Source organism: Podarcis erhardii, assembly GCF_964252035.2.
Source record: "Podarcis erhardii genome assembly, chromosome: 6".
NCBI classification, from domain to species: Eukaryota; Metazoa; Chordata; class Lepidosauria; order Squamata; family Lacertidae; genus Podarcis; species Podarcis erhardii.
In genome coordinates this window covers 9,563,350-9,587,908 of record NC_138510.1, presented here as the reverse complement: position 1 = coordinate 9,587,908, position 24,559 = coordinate 9,563,350, and the positions used below count along the sequence as shown (strand labels likewise).

The 24,559-nt window shown below is 44.5% G+C and overlaps 1 protein-coding gene across 4 annotated transcripts in view; it reads left to right on the top strand.

Annotated features, from left to right (window-relative positions):
- The window catches only part of COL9A3 (collagen type IX alpha 3 chain), a 79,530-nt gene that overhangs the window by 41,782 nt on the left and 13,189 nt on the right, over nucleotides 1-24,559 (top strand). For all 4 annotated transcript variants that reach the window (XM_081867707.1, XM_081867705.1, XM_081867706.1 and 1 more), the window contains 14 exons: nucleotides 1,135-1,191; nucleotides 4,101-4,154; nucleotides 5,856-5,909; nucleotides 7,233-7,286; nucleotides 9,122-9,175; nucleotides 11,758-11,811; nucleotides 12,610-12,663; nucleotides 15,136-15,189; nucleotides 16,895-16,948; nucleotides 17,171-17,215; nucleotides 17,491-17,544; nucleotides 18,496-18,549; nucleotides 21,329-21,382; nucleotides 22,987-23,058. In XM_081867707.1, the coding sequence (XP_081723833.1) occupies nucleotides 1,135-1,191; nucleotides 4,101-4,154; nucleotides 5,856-5,909; nucleotides 7,233-7,286; nucleotides 9,122-9,175; nucleotides 11,758-11,811; nucleotides 12,610-12,663; nucleotides 15,136-15,189; nucleotides 16,895-16,948; nucleotides 17,171-17,215; nucleotides 17,491-17,544; nucleotides 18,496-18,549; nucleotides 21,329-21,382; nucleotides 22,987-23,058 (768 nt within the window). The remainder of the gene's footprint in view (nucleotides 1-1,134; nucleotides 1,192-4,100; nucleotides 4,155-5,855; nucleotides 5,910-7,232; nucleotides 7,287-9,121; nucleotides 9,176-11,757; nucleotides 11,812-12,609; nucleotides 12,664-15,135; nucleotides 15,190-16,894; nucleotides 16,949-17,170; nucleotides 17,216-17,490; nucleotides 17,545-18,495; nucleotides 18,550-21,328; nucleotides 21,383-22,986; nucleotides 23,059-24,559) is intronic.

Genomic DNA, 24,559 nt, shown 5'->3' with positions numbered 1-24,559 from the left:
TCTACTTGCACTTTGACGTGCTTTCAAACTGCTAGGTTGGCACGAGCAGGGACCGAGCAACAGGAGCTCACCCCATCACAAGGATTCGAACTGCCGACCTTCTGATCAGCAAGTCCTAGGCTCTGTGGTTTAACCCACAGCGCCACCCGCATCCCATCATAGTGAGTTAGGGTAGGATTTAATAATAATCTATTATTATTACAGTGGTACCACTGGTTACGAACGGGATCCGTTCCGGAGGCTCGTTCGCAACATGAAAAGAGCGCAACTTGCAGCGGCGCATCTGCGCACACATGGGTTGCGATTTGCCGCTTCTGTGCGTGTGCGTGATGTCATTTTGCATGTCTGCGCATGCGCAAGTGGCGAAACCCAGAAGTAACCCTTTCTGGTACTTCCGGGTCGCCACAGGACGTATCCTGAAAGAACGTAACATGAAGCAAACGTAACATGAGGTATGACTGTATTACAGAACTGCATTCCCTGGTGTTTCCCAGGAAGAACAAATCCCTGTTGCTCAGAAACAGCCACAACAGTGGTTCCTCGCAGGAAACCTCTGCCTTGACCCATTTTACAGCTAAAGGCGTGGCACAGACTTTCTCCTGCTTTTGTACAGTTCCTTACACTTTATTCGTCCATTGTATTTCTTTTTTTAAAAAAACACATTTAATTTCACTCAGTAGAAAAACGGAGACAGTGGTTGTTAACCAGTGCTAGTCCTACTTCAAGTATTCCCATTGGTATTGATGAAAAGAACTTAGGCCCATTAATTTCAGTGGGTTTACTCTGAGTAAACCTTGGTTGGATGTAACATCCCCACATTGTGCAAAACTGCTATTTGATGCATTGTGACTCTTGTAACAAAGAAATGCAGACTTGTTGTTGTTTTATTTAAAAAACAAACAAATTGCTGGAATGTTGTAATAAGCAATCGGCTTAAGCAGTTTCACCAAATCCTGAATTTCCCTTAACCACCAGCGATCTAGAGTTGAATATTGTCCATGAAACACAGTAACAGAAATTTCCAGGCTTGTTAATATCACTGCCTTCTCCCCTCGTGGATTAATTATTTTTGTTCTGGTTGAATCTGGTTGTGTGTTATATTTATATTATATTTCCCATTTGTTTTGAGTACAGTGTCCAGCTGTCTGTCCACCTGGCCCTCCAGGACCACCAGGGATACCAGGATTCAAGGTGAGGAATGCTCTTTGGTGAATTTAGAGTAGCCATGGCCTGACATAATGTAAAGAGAAACAGAGGCTGCATAACCCATCTGCAGCCCAGATAAGTAGGTTTCCTAGATACAGAATCATGCATGCTCATCTTCAGCAATGCAGCTTCCAATCTAGATGGATTCTAGATCCGGTTGTCTATAAGGGTGGGTGATGAAACAACATACATTTGAAAACCCTCCCCTTAATTTGATTATCCACACTTTCCCCTCCCAGAAGGTGAATGTAGAAGCAAGTGCCAATGGTGATCTTAGCGTATTCCCACCCACAACATCATTAAGGAGGTGGGGATATCTCTAGGACCAAGTCCATCCATGGCAGGTGGTGGGATTATGCAGCATCTATCTCCAATGAGCTTTGATCTCTGGAATTAAACTAGTTCATGGAAAAGTGCTCTTGAGGGGTATAAAATATTCAACAGGTCCAAACTGAATCAGAATTGTAGGGTTGGGAAGGACCCTGACGATCATCTAGTCCAGTGGTTCTCAACCTGTGGGTCCCCAGATCTTGTTGGACTACAACTCCCATCATTCCTAGCCAGCATGACCAGTGGTCAGGGTTGATGGGAGTTGTAGTCCAACAACATCTGGGACCCATAGGTTGAGAACCACTGATCTAGTCGCTCAGGGGTCTCAGCTGAAGCATCCATGACAGATGGCCACCAGACCTGGGTAGGAGAAACGCAAGATCTCAGGTGCATTGAATGTACAATGCAATGTTTTGTTTCTGTAGCCATAGACAGAGTCCCACTAGTGCAATAGACCTTTAACCCCCTCCAGTGCTTTTTTCTGGGGTTATGGAGGGGTACGCATACCCCTTAAAATTTTGTGAATCTTTGTACTTTTGTCCATTTACTGTACAGTGGTACCTCGGGTTACAAACACCACGGGTTACAAACACTTCAGGTGACAGATTCTGCTAACCCAGAAGTAGTACCTCGGGTTAAGAACTTTACCTCAGGATGGGAACAGAAATCGTGTGCCGGCAGTGCGGTGGCAGTGGGAGGCCCCATTAGCTACAGTGGTACCTCAGGTTAAGAACAGTTTCCAGTTAAGAACAGACCTCCGGAAAAAAATAAGTTCATAACCAGAGGTACCACTGTATTTATTTTCCCCTGATACGAACTATAAAATGGTGATTTTCTTGAGTCAAAATAATACCCCTAAACATTTTTTTAAGGGGGCGGGAAAAGAGCACTGCCCCTCTCTCCTCTCTATCAAATCTGCTCTGGGAGGGTCAGGAGAGCCCTAAGATCAGCACACAGTAGGAGGAGATGGGAGATTGTTCTGTCCAGCAAGCAAAAATGATGAAATGATCACCTTAGTGTAACATTGAATTTATCCTTGTGGATTCTCCTTGTGTGGAGGTTTTGAGAAAAAGGTGGGGCAAGCTTTTGTTGAGAAAGAGCCATAGCTCAGTGGCAGAGCATCTGTTTCACATGCAGAAGATCCCAGATTGAATTCCTAGCATCTCCAGATTTGGAATGTGTGAAGCCATGGAGAGTCTGTGCTAGTCAGTGTGTAGACAACACCCAGGTAGGGGGGGACCCCTGACCATTAGGTCCAGTCGTGACCGACTCTGGGGTTGCAGTGCTCATCTCGCTTTACTGGCCTAGCTTCTGGGTCATGTGGCCAGCATGACTAAGCCACTTCTGGCGAACCAGAGCAGCGCACGGAAACGCCGTTTACCTTCCCACCGGAGCGGTCCCTACTTTGACATGCTTTTGAACTGCTAGGTTGGCAGGAGCAGGGACCGAGCAACGGGAGCTCAGCCCATCGCAGGGATTCGAAACACCCAGGTAGAGGGACCCAATTATCTGTTTCCCAAGCACTGGGCTTTCCCCCCGATGGATTTGTACAGACTGTATCTGTGCAGAAATGATTAATTTACTAATTTAAATTATACATGAATTACATGTAACAGTAAATTTCTAAGCAGTTTAGAACAGAACGAAATAGGAAAATGAACATCAGAGTATCTCGTAAGCAAATGGGTATAATTAATGCTGCGAGAGACGCGATGGCTTGGACGCCCGCAGGCTCCGCATTGCCCAAATGGTCCACCCACTGCCTCCCTCCAGCTGTAGGGTGGCTGAGTGGAAGGAGGCAGGCAGACTCCGGAGGCCCCACGATGTGCCCTGCCCCTATGGGTGGCTCGCCCTGCTCCTGGGCGCACCGCCCCAGGCACCTGAGTGGCTTCCCCCCCACCCCACTGCTTAGTCTGTGTGATTTATTGCTTGCTGGTTCCCTGACACAACATGTAGATATATACTCACTATTACTCCATGAAATGTTTCTCATTGAATAGACTCAATATAGTTTGGTTTTCTAAAAGCTGTGTAGAATCATAGAATCATAGAGTTGGAAGAGACCACAAGGGCCATCGAGTCCAACCCCCTGCCAAGCAGGAAACACCATCAGAGCACTCCTGACATATGGTTGTCAAGCCTCTGCTTAAAGACCTCCAAAGAAGGAGACTCCACCACACTCCTTGGCAGCAAATTCCACTGTCGAACAGCTCTTACTGTCAGGAAGTTCTTCCTAATGTTTAGGTGGAATCTTCTTTCTTGTAGTTTGGATCCATTGCTCCGTGTCCGCTTCTCTGGAGCAGCAGAAAACAACCTTTCTCCCACCTCTATGTGACACCCTTTTATATATTTGAACATGGCTATCATACCACCCCTTAACCTCCTCTTCTCCAGGCTAAACATGCCCAGCTCCCTTAGCCATTCCTCATAAGGCATCGTTTCCAGGCCTTTGACCATTTTGGTTGCCCTCCTCTGGACACGTTCCAGAGGTGTGCACCTTTTTGACCCAAACAAACTGCATGTCTACAGTAATAGGATACTGATTACTCTGGTTTTATTTTTAGGGACATACGGGTTATAAAGGCGAACCTGGAGAAGTAGGCAAAGATGGCGAGAAGGTAACACAAACACCCCTTTTTTCTTAAGCGTCAATTTTGTTCCCCAGCGAAAGCTTCAAGGAAATTGGGCTGTCAATCAGCCAGAATAGATTGTAATCAACAGTGTTGTGAGGAGTAGGCTTAAGGGATGGGAGATGAATGAATTAAGAAAATAAATGCTGTTTTATATCAGGTTCCATGCCCAGCCTTGGATGTTTGGCATTGTTGCATTTTTCGATGTAGAGTGTTCAGTCAAGGGCCGGATCTACACAGCTATAAAAAAGAAAAAGCATTATGAAAAGAAACGCTATAAAAGCTCATAATGGAAATTATTGTTGACTTCAGATTTCTGTTCTATAGTGCCATCTGGTGTGACATTTTTATAATGTTATAATTGACGAGTGTAGTTGAGTCCAAGAAGAGGAGAGGGTAGAGAACGTAGGAATCCCGGGGCAGTTGAAATATTCATCCCTGAAATACACACTTCAACAACACTGGGCTAGTTCATGCCAAATTATAAAAACGATGAGTCAGTGTAGGCAGATTTTTGTAGGACAAGGCTGCCAGTGCTGTTCAGGTGTTAGAAGCCTAAAGCATGAGCTGTACTGAGTAACACTATGTGGGCTGAGTAGGGATATGAGAGAAATTAAATCCAGTTTGCATTTGAAGGTTAACCTACTTAATTTGCACTTTCGTGAAACAGTAATATGTGCGCCGAAACATCGCCACCTTTTGACATTTGCACTTCGCCAAATTTTACAGTGTGGTTCTCCAGCCAATCAATGTGTCCAAATGATGCTTGCGAACTTTGCATTTCTGTAAAGCGTGCGTGTAAATGCCTATATCAATGCAAGCAGCACATGGAAGTGTATTACATGTTCCAGAAACGTGTCTATTAGGCAAAATTGCACACAAATCTGAAAACTGAAATGCTGATGAATTTTCATGAGGACTTTTAATAATAGTAATAATAATAATTTTTTTAAAAATGCAAAGTGATTTGGAAATGTGGAGAATGGAAAATGAAAAACCGAAAGAAACTTAAATGGAAAGATCTGTCTGTCTCTAGTAAACTTTCTGGGGAGTGAGTATATTACAGGTCATTGGATGACTGGTTTTGTTCCTAAAATATACTCCTGTCCAGAAATAAGGCCACTGTTTGGGTTGCAAGATAATTTCTACAGCAATCCAGATGTTGGCAAGGGTTAAATCATGGGTAGGCAAACTAAGGCCCAGGGGCCGGATCCAGCCCAATCGCCTTCTCAATCCGGCCCGCGGATGGTCCAAGAATCAGCGTGTTTTTACATGAGTAGAATGTGTCCTTTTATTTAAAATGCATCTCTGGGCTATTTGTGGGGCATAGGAATTTGTTCATTTTTTCCCCCTTCAAAATATAGTCTGGGCCCCCGCAAGGTCTGAGCGACAGTGGACCGGCCCCCTGCTGAAACAGTTTGCTGACCCCTGGGTTAGATGGAGGCTTGAATTGGTAGCCAATATGTATACAGCAATGCTATTTGGGACACATGATTCCACCATGTTAAGGTTAATGGATTAGACTATTTCATGGAGGAGAGCTTTCAATGATGGCCATGATGGCAGTCCTCCGCCTCCACAGTCAAAGGGAGCGATGCTTGCAAATACCTGTTGCTGGAAGCCATGGGGGAGGGTTGTAGGCCTTGTCAACACACTTTGCGTCTTTCATTTCTTGTTCTCTTCTTCCAGGGTTCACCAGGACCCCCAGGTCCTGCAGGACCTCCAGGAACTGTTGGCTTGCAGGTAAAATAGGCCACCGTTTTTATTTATTTTTAAAATATTTTTTATTTGTTTTCAATTTACAATGGTGCCTCGCAAGACAAAATTAATCCGTTCCGTGAGGCTCTTCGTATAGCGGTTTTTTCGTCTTGCGAAGCAAGCCCATTGACAGCTTAGTGGATTAGCGCTATTAGCGGTTTAGCGGCTTTTAGCGGATCAGCTGATAAGCGGCTTCTCAGCAGGTCAGCTGATAAGTGGCTTAGCGGCTTAGGAAAAGGGGGTAAAGGGGGAAAAACCCGCAGGAACTCGCAAGACATTTCGTCTTGCGAAGCAAGCCCATAGGGAAATTCGTTTTGTGAAGCGCCTCCAAAACGGAAAACCCTTTCGTCTAGCGAGTTTTCCATCTTGCAAGGCGTTCGTCTTGCGGGGCACCACTGTAAAACCTTCCAATTAATGACAAATCAATTCCAATCATACCAAATCATTAAACCAAAAATAGTAAAAGGTAAAGGGACCCCTGACCATTAGGTCCGGTCATGACCGACTCTGGGGTTGCGGCACTCATCTCGCTCTATAGGCCGAGGGAGCCAGCGTTTGTCCGCAGACAGCTTCCAGGTCATGTGGCCAGCATGACTAAGCCGCTTCTGGCGAACCAGAGCAGCACACAAAAATGCCGTTTACCTTCCCGCTAGAGCGGTACCTATTTATCTACTTGCACTTTGACGTGCTTTCGAACTGCTGGGTTGGCAGGAACAGGGACCAAGCAATGGGAGCTCACCCCATCGCGGGGATTCGAACCACTGACCTTCTGATCAGCAAGTCCTAGGCTCTGTGGTTTAACCAAAATACAGCCAATTCAACATTCCAAATTTAAAAAATAAATTCAAAAGGGGGCTTCCCGCGTTCTGGATATCGAGAGATGCCCTTCATTTGTTTTCTGCTTTTCTTCCTTGTTGTTCTCCACTTTCATAGTTCTGATCTTAACTGTTCTTATCTTCTCCATCAGCCACTGATGTGTTATTTAACAAAGTCCATATATCTTATTTAACAAAGTCCATATATCTGTTATCCTGCAAGAGGCAAAATTTTTATTCCATGTTGTTTTCCATTAGTTGTTTTTAAGATGCAGTCCTCTGGGTAGTCCCTCCTTTCACTCCACCATCTTCTTTACTCCAAATGCTCTGGGCATAGTTCTGCCCGTAGTACTGCCCAACTCACAAAAAAAGAGCCCTAGACTCTGATCTCTGTCTTTTCCCACCAAACAATGCCTTGGCCTGCATGCCACTTCCAAAACTTCATTTAATCCTGAGTTTTCTAAATAAATCAACAGATACTTTTCATTCCTAGGGACCACGAGGGTTAAGAGGTCTGGTTGGCCCCGTGGGGCCTGTTGGAGACAGGGTAAGTCCAGCTTCCTTTCCTCTTGACTCTTCTCAGACCCTTGCACCAAAGAAGGCTGTTCTCGAATCCAGCGCTTCTGTGTAATGTGTGAGTAAGAGTGGAAATTGATGTTGTTTGACATTGATTGACGTTGGAGAGAAATTGAGATGAGAAACAAGATTAAGGGTACATATTGAACATACATATTGAAATAGGAATGCCTTTGATAAAATGTAAAGAAATATACAATAATAAGAGTACATTCACTGTTAAAAAAGAATATACAACGAGATTGACAGGAAGTCTGTAGTGTTGGTACAAATATTATTTTGAAATGGCTTTATGTCTTTGTTTTTTCTTTGTCTTTTTTCTTTCTTTAGCTACATAAATTTGGTATATAAACTTTGTATACATGTTGGAAAATATATTATAATATGCTCTGTAATATGATAATGTATACATATGTGACATAAGAACGTTAATTTTTAAAAAAGCAAAAAAAGAGAGTGGAAATTGACCATGAGAAAGGTTCCCCTACTTCAGATCTTTCCTTGGCCTCAGATGCAACTAGGCCACCTTTGGCAAGCAGTTTCCTCTCAGTCTTCGCAGAATACTGGATTACCTTGCAGGAGGGGTGGCGAACCTCAAGATCATGAGGCAAAGGCAGTCCCCCAGGATGGTCTGTTTGGCTCTTGGTTCGCTCACCAGGCTGTGCCTCTCGCCATGCCCACCTCAAGGGTTCCCTTTGCCTGGAATTGGTTCATCCTTGATCGGGGATAACTGTCATTGAAAGTCTACTCAGTATTGATCCGGAGTAGATTCTAATGTATAGTTAGCAGAGTAAAAACCTAAACAGGTTGCAGGGTTCCCCAAAATTGACCTGAGGCAATTAATATTCCATCCGGCAGAGCTTTACTGCTACTGAAGGCAAATGAGCATCATGGTCACAAATCTAATACATTCAGGATTGGCACTGTCCATAAGAAATCCAGTTGCTGCAGACTTGATAAACTTAAAGGTACCCCTGACCATTAGGTCCAGTCGTGGCCGACTCGGGTTGCGGCACTCATCTCGCTTTATTGGCCAAGGGAGCCAGTGTACAGCTTCCGGGTCATGTGGCCAGCATGACTAAACCACTTCTGGTGAACCAGAGCAGAGCATGGAAACGCCGTTTACCTTCCCGCCAGAGTGGTACCTATTTATCTACTTGCACTTTGACGTGCTTTTGAACTGCTAGGTTGGCAGGAGCAGGGACCAAGCAACGGGAGCTCACCCCGTCGCAGGGATTCGAACTGCCGACCTTCTGATCGGCAAGCCCTAGGCTCTGTGGTTTAGACCACAGCACCACCCACGTCCCTTAATAATAACCTTAGAACTTAACTTATAAGACAAAACCTTAACACTAAACATACTATGTACAGAACACCACACTAGAACAAAAGAGAGACGGAAAGAGAAAGTGAGTGAAACCCAGGCTCCTTCTGGCCTCTACTATTATCTCTACCTTGCAGAAGAGATAACAGAACCAGTTTAAACCATCTGTACTCAGCTTCTTTGAAGGAATAACCCAAAAAATCACAAACTTTCTGCTTGTTTCTTTCACACAGAGAAGCTTCCAGAACCCTCTTGAATCAATTAGAATAGGAAAGATCTGTACACATCAGATCAATACTTTCTGCACTAAGAAATGCAAACTGGCAATAACACCTCTTTTTGTTTGTGGGTGGGTGTTGGAAGGTCAGAGAATGCATGAAAAGTTCTGTGTGCTTTCTTGCCCTTTTTCACAGCAATTTGCTTATTAAGGATAAGTCTCTCTTCTAGGCAAAGGTCTGACCATGTTCATTTCTTGTTTTCAGGGAACAATTGGTTTCAGAGGACCTCCCGGTCTTCCGGGGCCCCCAGGAAAAGCGGTATGTGCCTCTTTTTATATTGCTAGGTTTCTCTAGTGCGCATTTCCAGATGTATTTGTCTTCATTTTTTTACTATCAGCTGTGCACCTAGGGTTGCTCAGGAATTCTAAACAAAGAAACTTGTGCAGCTTGGAAACCAGTGGTTAAAATAAGTGCAGTTTTGAAAAATTCAGCCCACCACCATGATTCAAGATGGTGTCCCATTGCATCCAAACTGTTATGTGCTGAGTTGAATAGGATCCAAAATGCAGCAGTCTCATTGGTCCTAGAACAATAGGATTCAGAATGCAGCAGTCTGATTGGTCCTAGAACAATAGGATTCAGAATGCAGCAGTCTGATTGGTCCTAGAACAATAGGATCCAGAATGCAGCAGTCTGATTGGTTCACAGGAGGCACCTGATCCAGCTCCAGGTGGAAGTGAATCTGCAGCCTGATTGGCCTACAGGAGAATCCCGGAATTAGCCAATCATGTGGGGCCCATTATGTAAATAATGTATATAAAGCAGACCTTCTGGGGGAACTTCCATTCCTTCTCATCACTATGAGCTGAATAAAGAGCATGAAAGCTACTCTCGACTTTGAGTATATTTCACAAACGTAGATGAAAACCTGCTCCTTGATCTCAGGAACCATCGTGCAGAGTTTGGTTACAATATCTTAAAAGGTGCGCAGAGGACAGACAAGCAACTTTCTGAAATACAGAGTAGATTTGAGTGTTTGGTGGTTGTTTTTTTACAGGACAGTGCCCTCTCTAGGCAGTGTTGAGAACTTTGCAATTCTAGCAAGCAAACATCCAGAAAAGGGAAAACTTCAAGAAAAGGGGTATCAAAAGAAAAACTAAGCAGAGCAAGCAACAAATATTGCTGCTCTATTTGGGACACCCCTATTTTGGCTTAATAAATCAAGGTATGAACATGATTTCTGCCCGCGCACATAAGCCCCTTTGCTCTTCTCTGACTACAGTGCTGAAGTCTCCAATTAGCCATCATTTCCAGGTTCCTGCAAACTCAGAAAATGTGGTTTCCAGCTTCAGAATAAGCCAAGGTCCTAAAAATACTTCAAAATGTGGTTTAGGGAACCTGGCTTCTTCCAAAGCTGGTAACCATAGTTTCCTGGTTTGGCTGAAATGTGAAACTATGTTTAATTGGAGAGATCTTGATTTTTCTGCATATTATTAAGCCAATATATGGTCACCTGGACATGACCTTCGACTTTGAGCAAGAATGGGTAGTGAACCTAAACCATACACTATTCAGACAGAAAGATAAATTCAACTTCATCATACAACTTGAATAAATTTAAATTTAGAGGTTCTTTATTTTTGCTAAATGAAAGGAACAGGGAAGAAAACTTTTGAAAACCACGTCCGCTAGTAGAACAGGAATGAATGAAAATATGACACTTATTTTGGGAAATGATTTAATAGCGCATATGGGAACTGGAGCCAAATCTTTCCATGGTTGGAATAGTAGAGCATCAATGGGACTTAAATTTCAGTGGGTCTACTCTTAAGCATGAAAATTGGGGTTCACTCCATAATATTCCTTTTAAAAAATGCATGTAGCCAAAGAATGCTGCAGATAAATTGCATTTGGCACATAAAATAAATAAAAAAAATTAAAAAAATGTGAGTATATATATTTTAAACTAGCACAAGATTCAAAACGGGATCCTGAAAAAGACATTTTCTATGATAAATTCTTTTAAGATACTTTTACATAAGTGGGGGTCACAGGGGCTTGTCACCAATTCGAGACTGGACAAGTAGCAATAAAACAAAAGGATGCAAAATCTTGAAAGACCAGGGGGCATAGATAATCCTGTCTCTCCCTGAATAGACACATATTTGCTTGCTGATACGTCTTTCTCCCCAGACTTCATGTTTCCAGAGCATATCAGTTGGCTTTCACACAACTTAATAGTAGTGCATGCTCTAGTTATCTCCCGCTTGGACCACTGCAATGCACTCTACGTGGGGCTACCTTTGAAGGTGACCCAAAAACTACAACTAATCCAGAATGCGGCAGCTAGACTGGTGACTGGGAGCGGCCACCGAGACCACATAACAACGGTCTTGAAAGACCAACATTGGCTCCCAGTACGTTTCCGAGCACAATTCAAAGTGTTGGTGCTGACCTTTCAAGCCCTAAACGGCCTCGGCCCAGTATATCTGAAGGAGCGTCTCCACCCCCATCGTTCTACCCGGACACTGAGGTCCAGCTCTGAGGGCCTTCTGGCGGTTCCCTCGCTGCGAGAGGCCAAGTTACAGGGAACCAGGCAGAGGGCCTTCTCGGTAGTGGCGCCAGCCCTGTGGAACGCCCTCCCACCAGATGTCAAAGAGATCAACAACTACCAAACTTTTAGAAGACATCTGAAGGCAGCCCTGTTTTTTATGTTTGATGTATTACTGTATTTTAATATTGGGTTGGAAGCCGCCCAGAGTGGCTGGGGAAGTCCAGCCAGATGGGCGGGGTATAAATAATAAATTATTATTATATTATTATTATTATTAATGTGTGAAAATGGCCCAGGCCATTGTGAAATAGAATGAAAAAACACTTTTTCTGCTTTTTCATTTCAGGGGCCTCGTGGCGATCGGGGTCCTCAGGGGTTCCGGGGACCCAAAGGCGATACTGTAAGTACATTTCTATTTTTTTTACTATACTTACTAATATTACCATCATCGTTATCTATATTATTTCTAGGTATGTGTTATTTTACTTAACGTTACGTTTTTGTGCCATTAAGAGTTTGTTCCACTGCCTATATTTGAAAGGTGCTGGAGTGCAGAGAGAACTAGGACGACAAGAAATGTGAAAACGTCAAAGGAACCATTACTAAGAGAAATGGCTGTTGTGTCTGACGGAGAATGATGCAGCCTTTAAGGCTCCACTGCATTCTCTAAGTTTTGCTAGTGCTGTAAGGAAGACTTCTGAAGGAAGATTCCTTTCAGCATTTACCCCTCTCTTTGTTTTATTTATTTATTTTTTCTTTCGATTATTGAACTTATATACCGCCCTATACCCGGAGGTCTCAGGGCAGTTCATGGAAAAGATCACAATATATAAAATCAAAATAAGAACAATAACCCAATAACATCCCTCCGCAAAATAGAGCCACCTTTTAAAAGGGCATAAGATGTAAATCGGATTAACCAAAGGCCTGGTTAAAGAGGAACGTTTTTGCCTGGGGCCTAAAGGTGTACAATGAAGGCGCTATGCAAACTTCCCTGGAGAGAGCATTCCACAGATGGGGAGCCACTGCAGAGAAGGCCCCGTTCTTGTGTTGCCACTCTCTGGACCTCTCGAGGAGGAGGCACATGAAGAAGGGCTTCAGAAGATGATCTCAGGGCCTGGTTAGGTTCATATGTTTTGATGATACTTCGTTGGCCACAAGTAATGCTTGTTAATAGTTTTTTGCTCTCTGCTCCTAGGGCAGACCAGGACCCAAAGGAACTCCAGGAACTGCTGGACCTTTAGGAGAACCTGTAAGTCTTGCTGTAGTCGTTAACATGAAGCTATTTTTGATGCTAAGTTCGTAGCAAGGGAACGTGCGTGCCCTGTTTGGTAGAAATATGGTGACCCTGAAGCTCAAGATATTACTTTTATTGAACGGGATTTGCATGCCACTTAATCATCTAAACCTCAGTCTGAGTTACAGGATGTGTCTCTCAGTATGGTGACTGGCGTTCTCCGTATCTCTTGAGTCCCCGTCTGCACTGTGCATTTAAATCAGTGTCATACCGCTTTAAACAGTCATGCCTCCCCCACCCCACCCCAATAATCCCAGGAACTTTAGTTTCTTAAGGGTGATGAGAGTTGTTAGGTGACCCTCTGTTCCCTTCACTGAACTACAATTCCCAGAGTTCAGACTGGCCCTTAAACCACTCTGAGAACTATAGCTCTGTGAGGGTAAATGGGGGGGGGTCTCCAAATAACTCTCAACACCCTTCAGTTTCCAGGGTTCTTTGGGGGATGCCTGTTGAAAAAGGAATGATACAGCTTTAAACACATAGTGCAGATGGAGCCTGACATGCTGGTGCTATAATAATGCTAAGGTCTTATATAAGTAAAGGTAAAGGGACCCCTGACCATTAAGTCTAGTCGTGACCGACTCTGGGGTTGCGGCGCTCATCTCGCTTTATTGGCCGAGGGAGCTGGCATACAGCTTCCGGGTCATGTGGCCAGCATGACTAAGCCGCTTCTGGTGAACCAGAGCAGCGCATGGAAACGCTGTTTACCTTCCCGCTGGAGCGGTACCTATTTATCTACTTGCACTTTGATGTGCTTTCGAACTGCTAGGTTGGCAGGAGCGGGGACTGAGCAACAGTAGCTCACCCCATCACGGGGATTCGAACCGCCGACCTTCTGATCAGCAAGTCCTAGGCTCTGTGGTTTAACCCACAGTGCCACCCGCATCCCAAGGTCATATATATATATATATATATATATATATATATATATATATATATATATATGCTTTCGTAGATTTTCACGGGTACAGGAATGCAGGTTTTGGTGTCCTCGGGTGTCTTCCCGTGTAAAAGTTGGGGTGTCTAGGCGACGTTTCGACGAGGTCTCACTCGTCATCTTCAGGCTGGTGCTTTCGGCTTCTTGTTACTGGAACAGAGCAGGATCTCAGTGTTTGAGTTCCTATAAATACTGTAGAGGGGGTGTGGTGTATAGCCTCCAATGTTCTGGGCAGAGAGGAAGTACAGTACAGCCATCTTCTCAGGAAAACTCTTCACAAAGTTCAAGAGGTCAAGACACAAAGACTTTAACAACTAATCCACACCTAATGACCCACCTAAGTGGTACTCAGGATATCACTCAAGAAATCACTCAAGATATCTCTCAAGTAATTAAGGAACAAAAGAAGAAAAGGCACACTAGCCTGGGAACTTCCTCTCTGCCCAGAACATTGGAGGCTATACACCACACCCCCTCTACAGTATTTATAGGAACTCAAACACTGAGATCCTGCTCTGTTCCAGTAACAAGAAGCCGAAAGCACCAGCCTGAAGATGACGAGTGAGACCTCGTCGAAACGTCGCCTAGACACCCCAACTTTTACACGGGAAGACACCCGAGGACACCAAAACCTGCATATATATATATATATATATATATTCATAAATGTACAAGGCAAACACACATGCATAAGTATAGTGTCTGAAACAGTACAGGAGGGCAATCCTGAAGCCGTTTTGACTCTCCCAAATTGACCTCAAATATTTCTCTGCAAGGAGAAAGGAAATGGGGAAAGCTTTCCAATTGTCTTTGAACTGTAGGGGCTTACACACCTCCCTGTAAATACAGTCTGGCAAGTATCTGTTAAGCTGAGCACACTATCAATATGCGTAAGAGATTCAGGAACTAAGTATTTACCATCTCCAAGGAATGGCCAGGCTACCCAGAAAAGGCAATCAGATAAGGCATTATCAGGTATCCTGGCAGACAGGAGAGAAGCAACACACTCAAATTTCTGCTGGGGAGCACCTCTTTCTGTGATGTATGTATAATGTTTTGGGGGGGGGGTGGTCTTGAGCTACAGGGTAGGCAGTTTCAAAAGTCTATATAAGAGCTTGCACACCAATGTTCTGGGTTCCTCTCCTCCCTCCCTGCGTGGGGGGAATGGGGGAATCCTGTTGCAACAGTTTAATAAAGATCAGGCTTACTAGCTGCTTTGCTTCTCAACATTCTCTGGTTGGCCTCTGTTATTTTCTCCTACCGATAGAGAACCTACTTAAAGACTCTATACGGGTTCTTGGGTACCCCATAAGGGGAAAAAGAGCAGTTTTTTCTTATAACACTGGTAATTTGTGCTGAGAGGGTAGAGCGCTGCACTTAAAGGCAGAACTAAACAATTAAGGGTCTTGGGTGGACAGGGGCATTTGTGATGTTTATTTAATTCCATGCCGCCGCCCCCCACTTAAACAGGGTGTCCTCCACTATTTCAGGGCATGCCTGGAAAAGATGGAAGAGATGGAACTCATGGACTCGATGGTGAGAAGGTTTGTAGTCCTTTTTACGAACCCTGTCAAAGTATGCACAAAGCACATAGTTTAACGCTTTCCCTTACCCTCTTCCTGCAAATTCCTGTAAGTCCAAATTGTTATTGATGCAAAATACCTTTGAATTACGGTTGCCAATCTAAGCAATACACATTGCCATGCGTAATTTCGTATCTGTAACAATTGCAATGATTTTGGTATACACTTTGACGCAGCATTGTCAGTTTATTCAGAAATGCTTATCTGAGCGTTTGTTGTTGTTTTCTTCTTATTTTTTGCATAATGCTTGCACATCATATGGTCAAATGCAAACAAAGGTATATCTCCGTGCAACCATGTTAAACAGTTCAAAGGTGGAAATGAATAAAACTACGTCTGTCCGTCCCCCCCAAGAAAAAGGACATAAAGAAAATCTGTTGAAAAGCAGCATCCGAGGCATAAAGAACTGCTTTGCCGGATCAGGCCCAAAGGCTACCGAGTCCAGCCTCCTTTTCTTACGGTGGCCAGTCAGACATCTGTGGGGAAAACCCTGGTCATTCCTCCTATGCTTCCTGGCCGCTTTCCACCCCACTGCCCTGGAGATCAGGGCTCTGTGTGCCACATGGAGCCATCACACACTCCTTGAAGTAGACTGCTGCCCCCTAGTGCAGCCAGGACATTGCCTTGCTGCTGGTGTAGAAATAAGATTCAGTAACATGTAGATAGATAGATAGATAGATAGATAGATAGATAGATAGATAGATAGATAATTTATTACGGTAGGAGACCAGCTTATAAAACACACTTGGGAGGTACAATCCCAGAAGGGAAACTAACATTTAAAACAATGTACAACAATAAATTTAAAATTTATAAATGCAATAAGCATATAGACACTTAAACTTTAAGATAAGCTACCGCAGAGAGATGACCCAGAGTCACCCATGGAACCGAGTTTGGGGATTTTCTTAACGAACTAGTTTAGGTTGGGGGATGGTTTGCACCTACAGATCTGTACACAGAATCTGGCGACCATCCGGGTCGTCTTATGATCTTTGCCTAACAGTAACATGTACAAAAATGCATTATACAATTGCTTTGCCAAAATGTGTCTATTGAGGGGGAATTCCATTTAAAGATGTGTATATTGGGAGAAACATGTTGATGAATTTTCGTGAGGACTCTTTTTTTTTTAAAAAAAAGCAAGCTGATACGAAATAGGGAGAACTGCACATCAACTTGGATAAATGAAAAACTCAGTATTTTACTTACTTGATTCATATTTGTTGAAGTCACTATTTTACTATATTGTGGGGGGAAATTATTTAAAGTCGGAAGGAAGGAAGGAAGGAAGGAAGGAAGGAAGGAAGGGAGGGAGGGAAGGGGATATTTTTGAAGCTTAGAAAAGGGAAAATGAAAAACAGAAATTAATAGATTCTCCCATCTCTAATTCATGTTTACATAGCACAGCTGCCGCCAGCCTTTAAAAACCCACTTATTTTCAAAGATTGTATTCAGTGGTTCTACTGCGTGGTGCCAGTTTACTGTCATTAAGTAAATGCATTGATTCTCTTGGCTTGAAATGAACCCTGAACCCCAAAGGAAAAAGAAAGGGCAATATTCTACAGAAGTGTACAATGGGCTGAATTGCTGGACCCTCTTTTAAATTTCTCTGGTGAGAATAGGCTGAACAACCCGCACACCCACATTATTTTGCATTTTACAGGGTGATGCAGCTCGCTTTGGTGTTCCTGGAGAAAAGGGTCCGAATGGACTTCCTGTGAGTATTCTTCCACAGAAAACATCAGGGGGCGGGAGCGGGAATAATTTATATATTTATTACATTCATCCAAGGAGTTTGAGGTGTTGTATGTGTACGTCCAACCATATCAACAGCTTGGGTAGGGCTGCAACCATTTCCTGTTTTCTAGAACACTCAGTGGTGAATTTAATTCTCTGTTGCTTCCATGTTTTCTGACATTGGTGACTCTCTCCCCTTCAGGGACTACCTGGAAGACCTGGAACTAAAGGAGAAAAGGGTCAACCAGTAAGTAAGGCCTTTTATTTAACGTCCTTGGAAGTATGTGAGTTACTTTAAGCCAGGGTGTTTACTCTGTGATGGATATTCTTTGCCACCAAAGGTTGTCCTGGGTCGCCACCTGTCGGCAAGACCACCACAGCATCTCCTCAGCTTTGCTCACCTGCTTTTGACAGCTAGCCTGGGGGTCTGTCCCCCATCTGACCGGGTGGCGAACTTTTGCAAATGGAAACGCAGACTTAATGGAATGCCCTGGTCACTTTTCATTCTCTGTCCTCCGGTAGGGCGTTCCGGGAGAGATGGGAGGAACCGGTCCTTCAGGAGAGCCAGGTATACCTGTACGTATCTCATCCATGAATGCTCCACACTTGTCGATAACACTCATCCTTCCAGGTTGCTCTGCGTCACTGTTGATGACGAGCTCAGAGCCATCTTCATTCCCTCTGCCTCTGACGTACAGATTGCAGGTGCCAGTCCAAAATGGCTCTGCCCACACATGGGACAGAGAGAGAGAGAGATAGTTATCAGTTCTCCTGAGGCTTGCTGACTGCAACAAAGCTCTAGGGGAAAGACCAAAAGCAAGGAACCAGCAAACTCAGCAATGGTTGCGTTCAATGAAAGGTTGACTCATGGTTTCTGTTGGAAAAACGCCACCTTCCCAAGACACCAAGACACCCTCTGGCTGTAAATCTTCCTCATTCCAGAGAGAGGTAGAGAGAGAGGTAATAAGCGACCCCTCCCTCCTGAGAGGAGCACACTCGTCTTCTGGCATCCCATTGCAGAAGAAAGAGACAATCAGTAGCTATTGACTACTTTATTCATTGTCTATATACAGAGAACTCCATGAGCGTGTCTGCTCTCTCTGAGCAGCAGTACAGAAGAGCACACTTCACACAGAAGCAAAAGTAACTTTTCACAGTACTGAGACTGTGCTGAGACTTCCTGTCTCACGCTCTCAGACACTCACATGATGTAAATAGCCATCTCTGAGCAGCTGGTGAGATAAAAATCCTAACAGTTTCTGAGGGACATTCTGGGGTGTGTGGACAGGAGAATTAGGAGTGGAATCGAGAATTCCGGTTTCCTTGGAACCCTGAGCAGGACACACGCCACACTGCAACGATTTGAGCTCAGGACCCTTGTAGATCTATTGCAAACCTCCCTGAGATCCACCAGCGGATAGATCTCCATGTGGGTCCCGCCCACCATGATGCAGAACAATGGCTTTGAATAGTGGGACTGGATTGTTTGCAAATGCACCACATATGATCTTCTGTTATTTTTCTCAGGGAGATCGTGGGATCCCTGGGGAGAGAGGCGACCCTGGTCCAAGGGGATCTTCTGTAAGTATCCAGTAATCCTGTTTGAAAGCATTATTGCTCATCTTAGTCACATGCTAAACTTCCATTGAGGTGGAGTCCATCTCCTTTCGTCCCAGAATACACCTGTCCTGTGCTCTCTGTGACTGCGATTCCTACCCAGTGCTTACCAAAATTAAGTTAAGAGTAGAAAGGATAATGGATGGTGAATTTTTCAACATCTGCCTGTCAATTGCCTTCCTCTTAAAATATCACGGCATTAAGAAGCCACTTTAATTTGGAGTCTTCAGCTCATGGTAAATATTTGTTTTCATTTTGCATCTAATGAGCTTTAGCAATTGACTCGCAGCAGGCAGTATGTTTGTGTGTTTTAAATCTCTTTCTTCTCTTTTATTTGATCAAAAACGCACACACAGGGCATCTTAGCTGATTTCTTGCGAGTGCCTTGGGCCAGTCATTAAGCAGCAGAATAAGGCATTTCCAAGGGGAAGGAAATAAGCTGGAAAACCAGACTCCTTGTTCATAATTATAAAGCGAAGGAATAAAAGGGTAACTGAAGAACTGCGAGAAAATAACAGGAAAACTGTATGTGGTGATGGTTGCATGAGAAGCACGTTCTATCCTAAGGGCTCTTGCAGACAACCTGTTTATTGAGGACTCACCTTGATTTGCTTGCAAGGCAAATTGAACAATGTTGGCTCTTTAATGAGCATTTATTCCAACTTGTAGATGCTGCCGCATTGTCATCCACAAGGCATTTTTTTTCATCACTTTCCTTATTGCAAGAATTCTGATCTTTGGGGGAAGCGAGTTTCTTGTGCAAAAGCTCCCAGATGACTACAGTTACACAACCTGCATTGCTGGTATGTGATGGAATCCCATCTGAAAATAGTGAAAGTCTCAAAGTGCACTCAGATTTCCAGGACGGAAAGGATGCTCAGATTCCATGTATTGTTTTTCCATGTTGCTCCTCAAATTCTTCCAAAGTTGCCTCCGGCCTGACAGCATTCTGCATCAGGGAATTCAAACACATCGGTTTAGGTTTGCACAATGGATTGAAGGGCTCTTTCGCCCTGGTGCAACAAATACACTTTTTTAAAAAAAGAAAGATGGCAAACTTTTTGTGGATAGGAAATACACTGAAAAGTGTGATATGAGTGAATGGCTGATAGTAAAGTTTGTAACCATCACGCAAGTAAGTCAGGACAAATTCAGGATGATGGCTTTGTCATCATGTAAACGCTCCAGAAACAAATCAGAACATTTCTTTTTTAAAAATTAAATTCAATTTTTTTATTGCTTTTCAAAAAAATTAACGAATTTACATAAAATTAATTTAAATTTAACACATATTTAAAAGTTGACCTCCCACCTTTTCTTACACTTGTGTCCTTCTTCTCTCTCTCTCTCGCTGCATTATAAAACATATTTTTATCTACTTGCCATTATATACTTAAGATCATCATTTTCCATTGGCTGTGCATATTTCAATCCCTGCCCCTCCTTTTATTGACTATATTTCCCATAGAAAACCAAATTACTCTTCACTTTGCCAAACCACAGAAATAATCCATATTAAAAACTTTCCTTTCCTTTCACCTTACATGCACAAAGTTCTGATCATTGTTGGTACAAATTTCATTGATTTTCTTCTTCCAAAGCTTTAGTCTATTTAAAAAACCCTTTGGGTGTACTCTTTATCCGTTGTCGCCATAAATAAATTTGTAAACTGCCCTTGATCTGCAGATCTTAGGGCTGTTCATGACATAAATGCTCCATAATAATCTAACCTCCATGTAAGCTCTGTGTGAGCAAATCAGAATGATTGTTCAATAAACAGGTTGTCTGGAGGATTCCCAAGGCAGAACACTGTTGTAGGGAAGACCATGACCAAGTGATGACTGGGCCTGCTCCTTCTGCCCAGAGCAACTTCAAGGCCTGTCATTTTCTACCTTCCTAGGGTATTTTATCTTCAAGCTGAGTGGGAGAGCCCTCTTTGGAGATTTCTGCTCGCCCCAAGCTTCGCAAAGTGGTCATGCTGCCACAAATACCCATAGCTGTCAACTTACAGATTTAAAAATAAGGGACCAGCAGCCTCGAAAATAAGGGATCAGCAGCCAAAATAAGGGATTTTGCTTAGCTTATACATAAATCCGGCACTGATGGAGCCATGCTGCTTTGCAGTTATGAAAGAGTTATGAAAGGGATGCAGAGGGGGAAATCACTGCATTAAGATGCTGCACTGGTTGGAGGGTATGCTAAGCAGCACATGGGGGCTGCCATCGTCCTGGTGCGAGGAGTTCCATCGGCCCTTCCCCGTCCGAGAGAGAGGGAGAGAGACTCTCACCCACACCGCCTGCAAGCCCGGCATGAGGTGGTTGCAGCACCGCGGCAGCCACTGAAGCGCCACCCTTCTGCGTCCCTCCGCATCCCCGCCTCTTCCTCCTCCCTCAGGCCGCCTCCTTAGCCACCGCTGCCGCCTCTGGCTTCCCCTGGAAGCACGGCGGAAGTCTCACAAGAGAGGGGCTGCCTACCCGTCCACCGCCACCTGTCTCCTCACAACGCGCCCCTGAGGGGGGAAAAGGAGAGACGGAGACGCGGCAGCTCGTGCGCGTGCTCTCTCTCGCAGTGGAGGACCCCGAGCTGCTGCTTCCCTCTCGAGCCAGGCGAGCATGAAACCTGGGAAATTTAAGGGACATCATCAATAAGGGACAGCAGCGGGGCACGGCACTGGGGTAAGGGAGTTTCCCGCCAAATAAGGGACGGTTGACAGCTATGCAAATACCATTTCTTTCCTTTTCAGGGACCAATTGGTTTGCAAGGCCCCATGGGAGCACCAGGTGTAAGAGGGTTTCAGGTGAGTCCATTAAGCAACAGCGACAACTTAGCACACAGCTGAGGAACCTTCTCTGCATCGTGGACTTCAAGAGATAAGTGGGGCACAATTGGGGAAGCTATCTTATGAGAACAGTTGAGTAGAGGGGATATTCTATGCTAGTCCTGCTCAGAGTAGACTTATTATGCAGAGTAATTGTTGGCTATTTGCAGATTAGTTGCGCTGCAGAAGGCGTACTGGGGACACCACACATTACAAGGAACGCAAAAGTAACTTTTGCCAGGTTTTAATAACAAAAACAAAAACTCCTTTTACAATATATCAATAAGCATGACCCATCCACCAGGGTACTGAGAGAGCTAGGTGCTGCTCTTTATATACTATAAAAGGTAAAGGGACCCCTGACCATTAGGTCTAGTCATGACCGACACTGGGGTTGCGGCACTCATCTCGCTTTATTGGCCAAGGGAGCCGGCGTACAGCTTCTGGGTCATGTGGCCAGCATGACTAAGCCACTTCTGGCGAACCAGAGCAGCAAACGGAAAAACTGTTTACCTTCCCGCCAGAGCGGTACCTATTTATCTACTTGCACTTTGACATGCTTTCAATCGGCTAGGTTGGCAGGAGCAGGGACCGAGCAACGGGAGCTCACCCTGTCGCAGGGATTTGAACCACCAACCTTCTGATCGGCAAGTCCTAGGCTCTGTGGTTTAACCCACAGCACCACCCGCATCCCTTATATACTATACGCAACAGCTTAATTAACATAACTTAACAGCACCTGCTATACTGCTTCACAGCTGTAAAACCAAGTCAAGTTATTTGCTCTGGCCCTTAAAGACATACTGTGGAACAATAATGAAACCTAAAAATTAAAGAAACCATTCCACATTAATAAGTATGACTAATTTAGGTTCATTGCTTTCAGTGGGTCTACTCTGAGTAGGAGTTGGTTGGAGTTGGCTTCATTCAAGGCCACATGCAACACAACAGAACATTTCCTTTCCTCCTCCTCACCCCTGGCAAATGCCTTTTAATCTTGGGTCCCTTCCAAGTGTGGCTGGAGTTAGGGGTCAGTAAGATGGGGCAGCTGTCAGTGCTGTGACCCATTAAGGGCCCCCACAGACATAGGGTGCATATGCACCATGGGTAGAATTCAATGTGGGGAATTCAAGAGTGGAATGAGGTCCACTTGCACAATGAGACTCCTCCCCATTCCCTCCATGGCCCCCAAACCTGCTTTGGGTTCCCCAAAATCCTCCAAAGCAGATTTAGGAGGCATGTGGGAGAGGGATGAAAAGGAAAGTCCCATTGCATGAGTGGACCTCTTTCCACTTGTGTAACATCTATGTTAAATCCCACCTCATACTTTTAAAGCACGTGGCTTCCCCCAGAGAATTCTGGGAACTGTAGTTTGCCCCCTTACAGATCTGTAGTTCCCAGCACCCTTAATAATCCATCACTGGCTTGGCTCCGTCAGTGCATTTGCACCATGCTGATGTCCTCGTCCCTCACCCTCTGAGTAAAAACCACTTGCTGGGAAACCAGCATAGCAGCTCCACCCGGTGACCTGCTTCTGTTGCTTTGTGGTAAAATGCCTTTGTTGCTTATTATTATTTTTTTAGGGTCGTAAAGGGTCCAGTGGGGAGCCGGGCCTTCCTGGTCCCACCGGAATCCGTGGCGAGTCTGGTGAAAGGGTAAGAAAGAAGGAGCGTCTCCACCCCCATCATTCCCTCAATGCGAGAAGCAAAGCTACAAGGAACCAGGCAGAGAGCCTTCTTGGTGGTGGCTCCCGCCCTGTGGAACGCCCCCCCCCCATCAGATGTCAAAGAGATAAACAACCACCTGACATTTAGAAGACATCTGAAGGCAGCCCTGTTCAGGGAAGTTTTTAATGTGTCACATTTTAATGTATTTTTAATATTTGTTGGAAGCCGCCCACAGTGGCTGGAGAAACCCAGCCAGATGGGCGGGGTACAAATAATAAATTATTATTATAATAAAGAAAGTGGGAAAGTTGAGAACAGAGGCTTACTTAACTTCACACAAAATAACAGCACTATTTTTGCTATGTAGGGTTGCCATATTAACATATCAACATGTGCATAGACCTAAGTCCTATTAGATTCAATGATACTTATTCCCAGGTATACGTGCAGGGAAGGCTTGGTCTCAAGAGGCAGGGAGTTCCAAAGTTCCAAATGAAGCATCCCATAAGAAAGGGCAGGGAATGCTTCTTTCAAATGATGACATTGCTGTTGGGATGCATCCAAGGAAACAGGAGCAATTTGCAAGCCCCCAGCTGGCCCCAGCCCACCGGCCGTAAGCCGGGCTATCTCCAGTCCTTGGATCAGCGTGAAACTGCGACCCACAGCTTCAGAAGCCTTCAGAAGCTGAAGCACGCAACACTTAGCAGAGTAAATAACGCTACGCAACAGAAGTGGCAGGAGACAGCTGTGAGAGCATATTTACAGGCAGTTTATTCAGCATACATCAGGACAAAGGAAAAACATGCCTTCTCCCTTCGTGTCTAAGAGCAAGCAGCATAAGCAAAAGCTAAACACAAAACGGAAGTTCCCAGCAAGCTGTGCTGGAATGTAAACAGGCATGTGACACACAACAGTCATACCTGTTCCTCTTAAGGTAGAACAGAATATTCTAACAATTGCAACACCTGCCTGCATTGTGTGGGGTTTCTCCTCTGCAGACGTTCTGCCTGCAGAGTGATGTGCGGCAAAACCCACCTCCTTGCTGCAGGTGAAGCTCTTTCTTGATAGCAAGTGAAGCACCTGACAGCTAGTGAGCAGAAGACTCAGTTCCTGCTCTCTACAGTGCAGTCCAGAAGGCACCTCCCATATGCACGTTTAAAGGGGCTTTAAAACCCTAATTAAGCATTAGGGCTGCTCCCCCATCCCAATTGATTCAGTTTGGCCCTGTATACCTGAAGGAGCATCTCCACCCCCATCGTTCAGCCTGGACACTGAAGTCCAGCTCTGAGGGCCTTCTGGCAGTTCCCTCTCTACAAGAAGTGAAGTTAAAGGGAAGCAGGCAGAGGGTCTTCTCAGTAGTGGCACCCGCCCTGTGGAACGCCCTCCCACCAGATGTCAACTATCTGACTTTTAGAAGACATCTGAAGGCAGCCCTCTGTGTAGGGAAGTTTTCAATGTTTGATGTTTTAGTGTGTTTATTGTTTTCAAT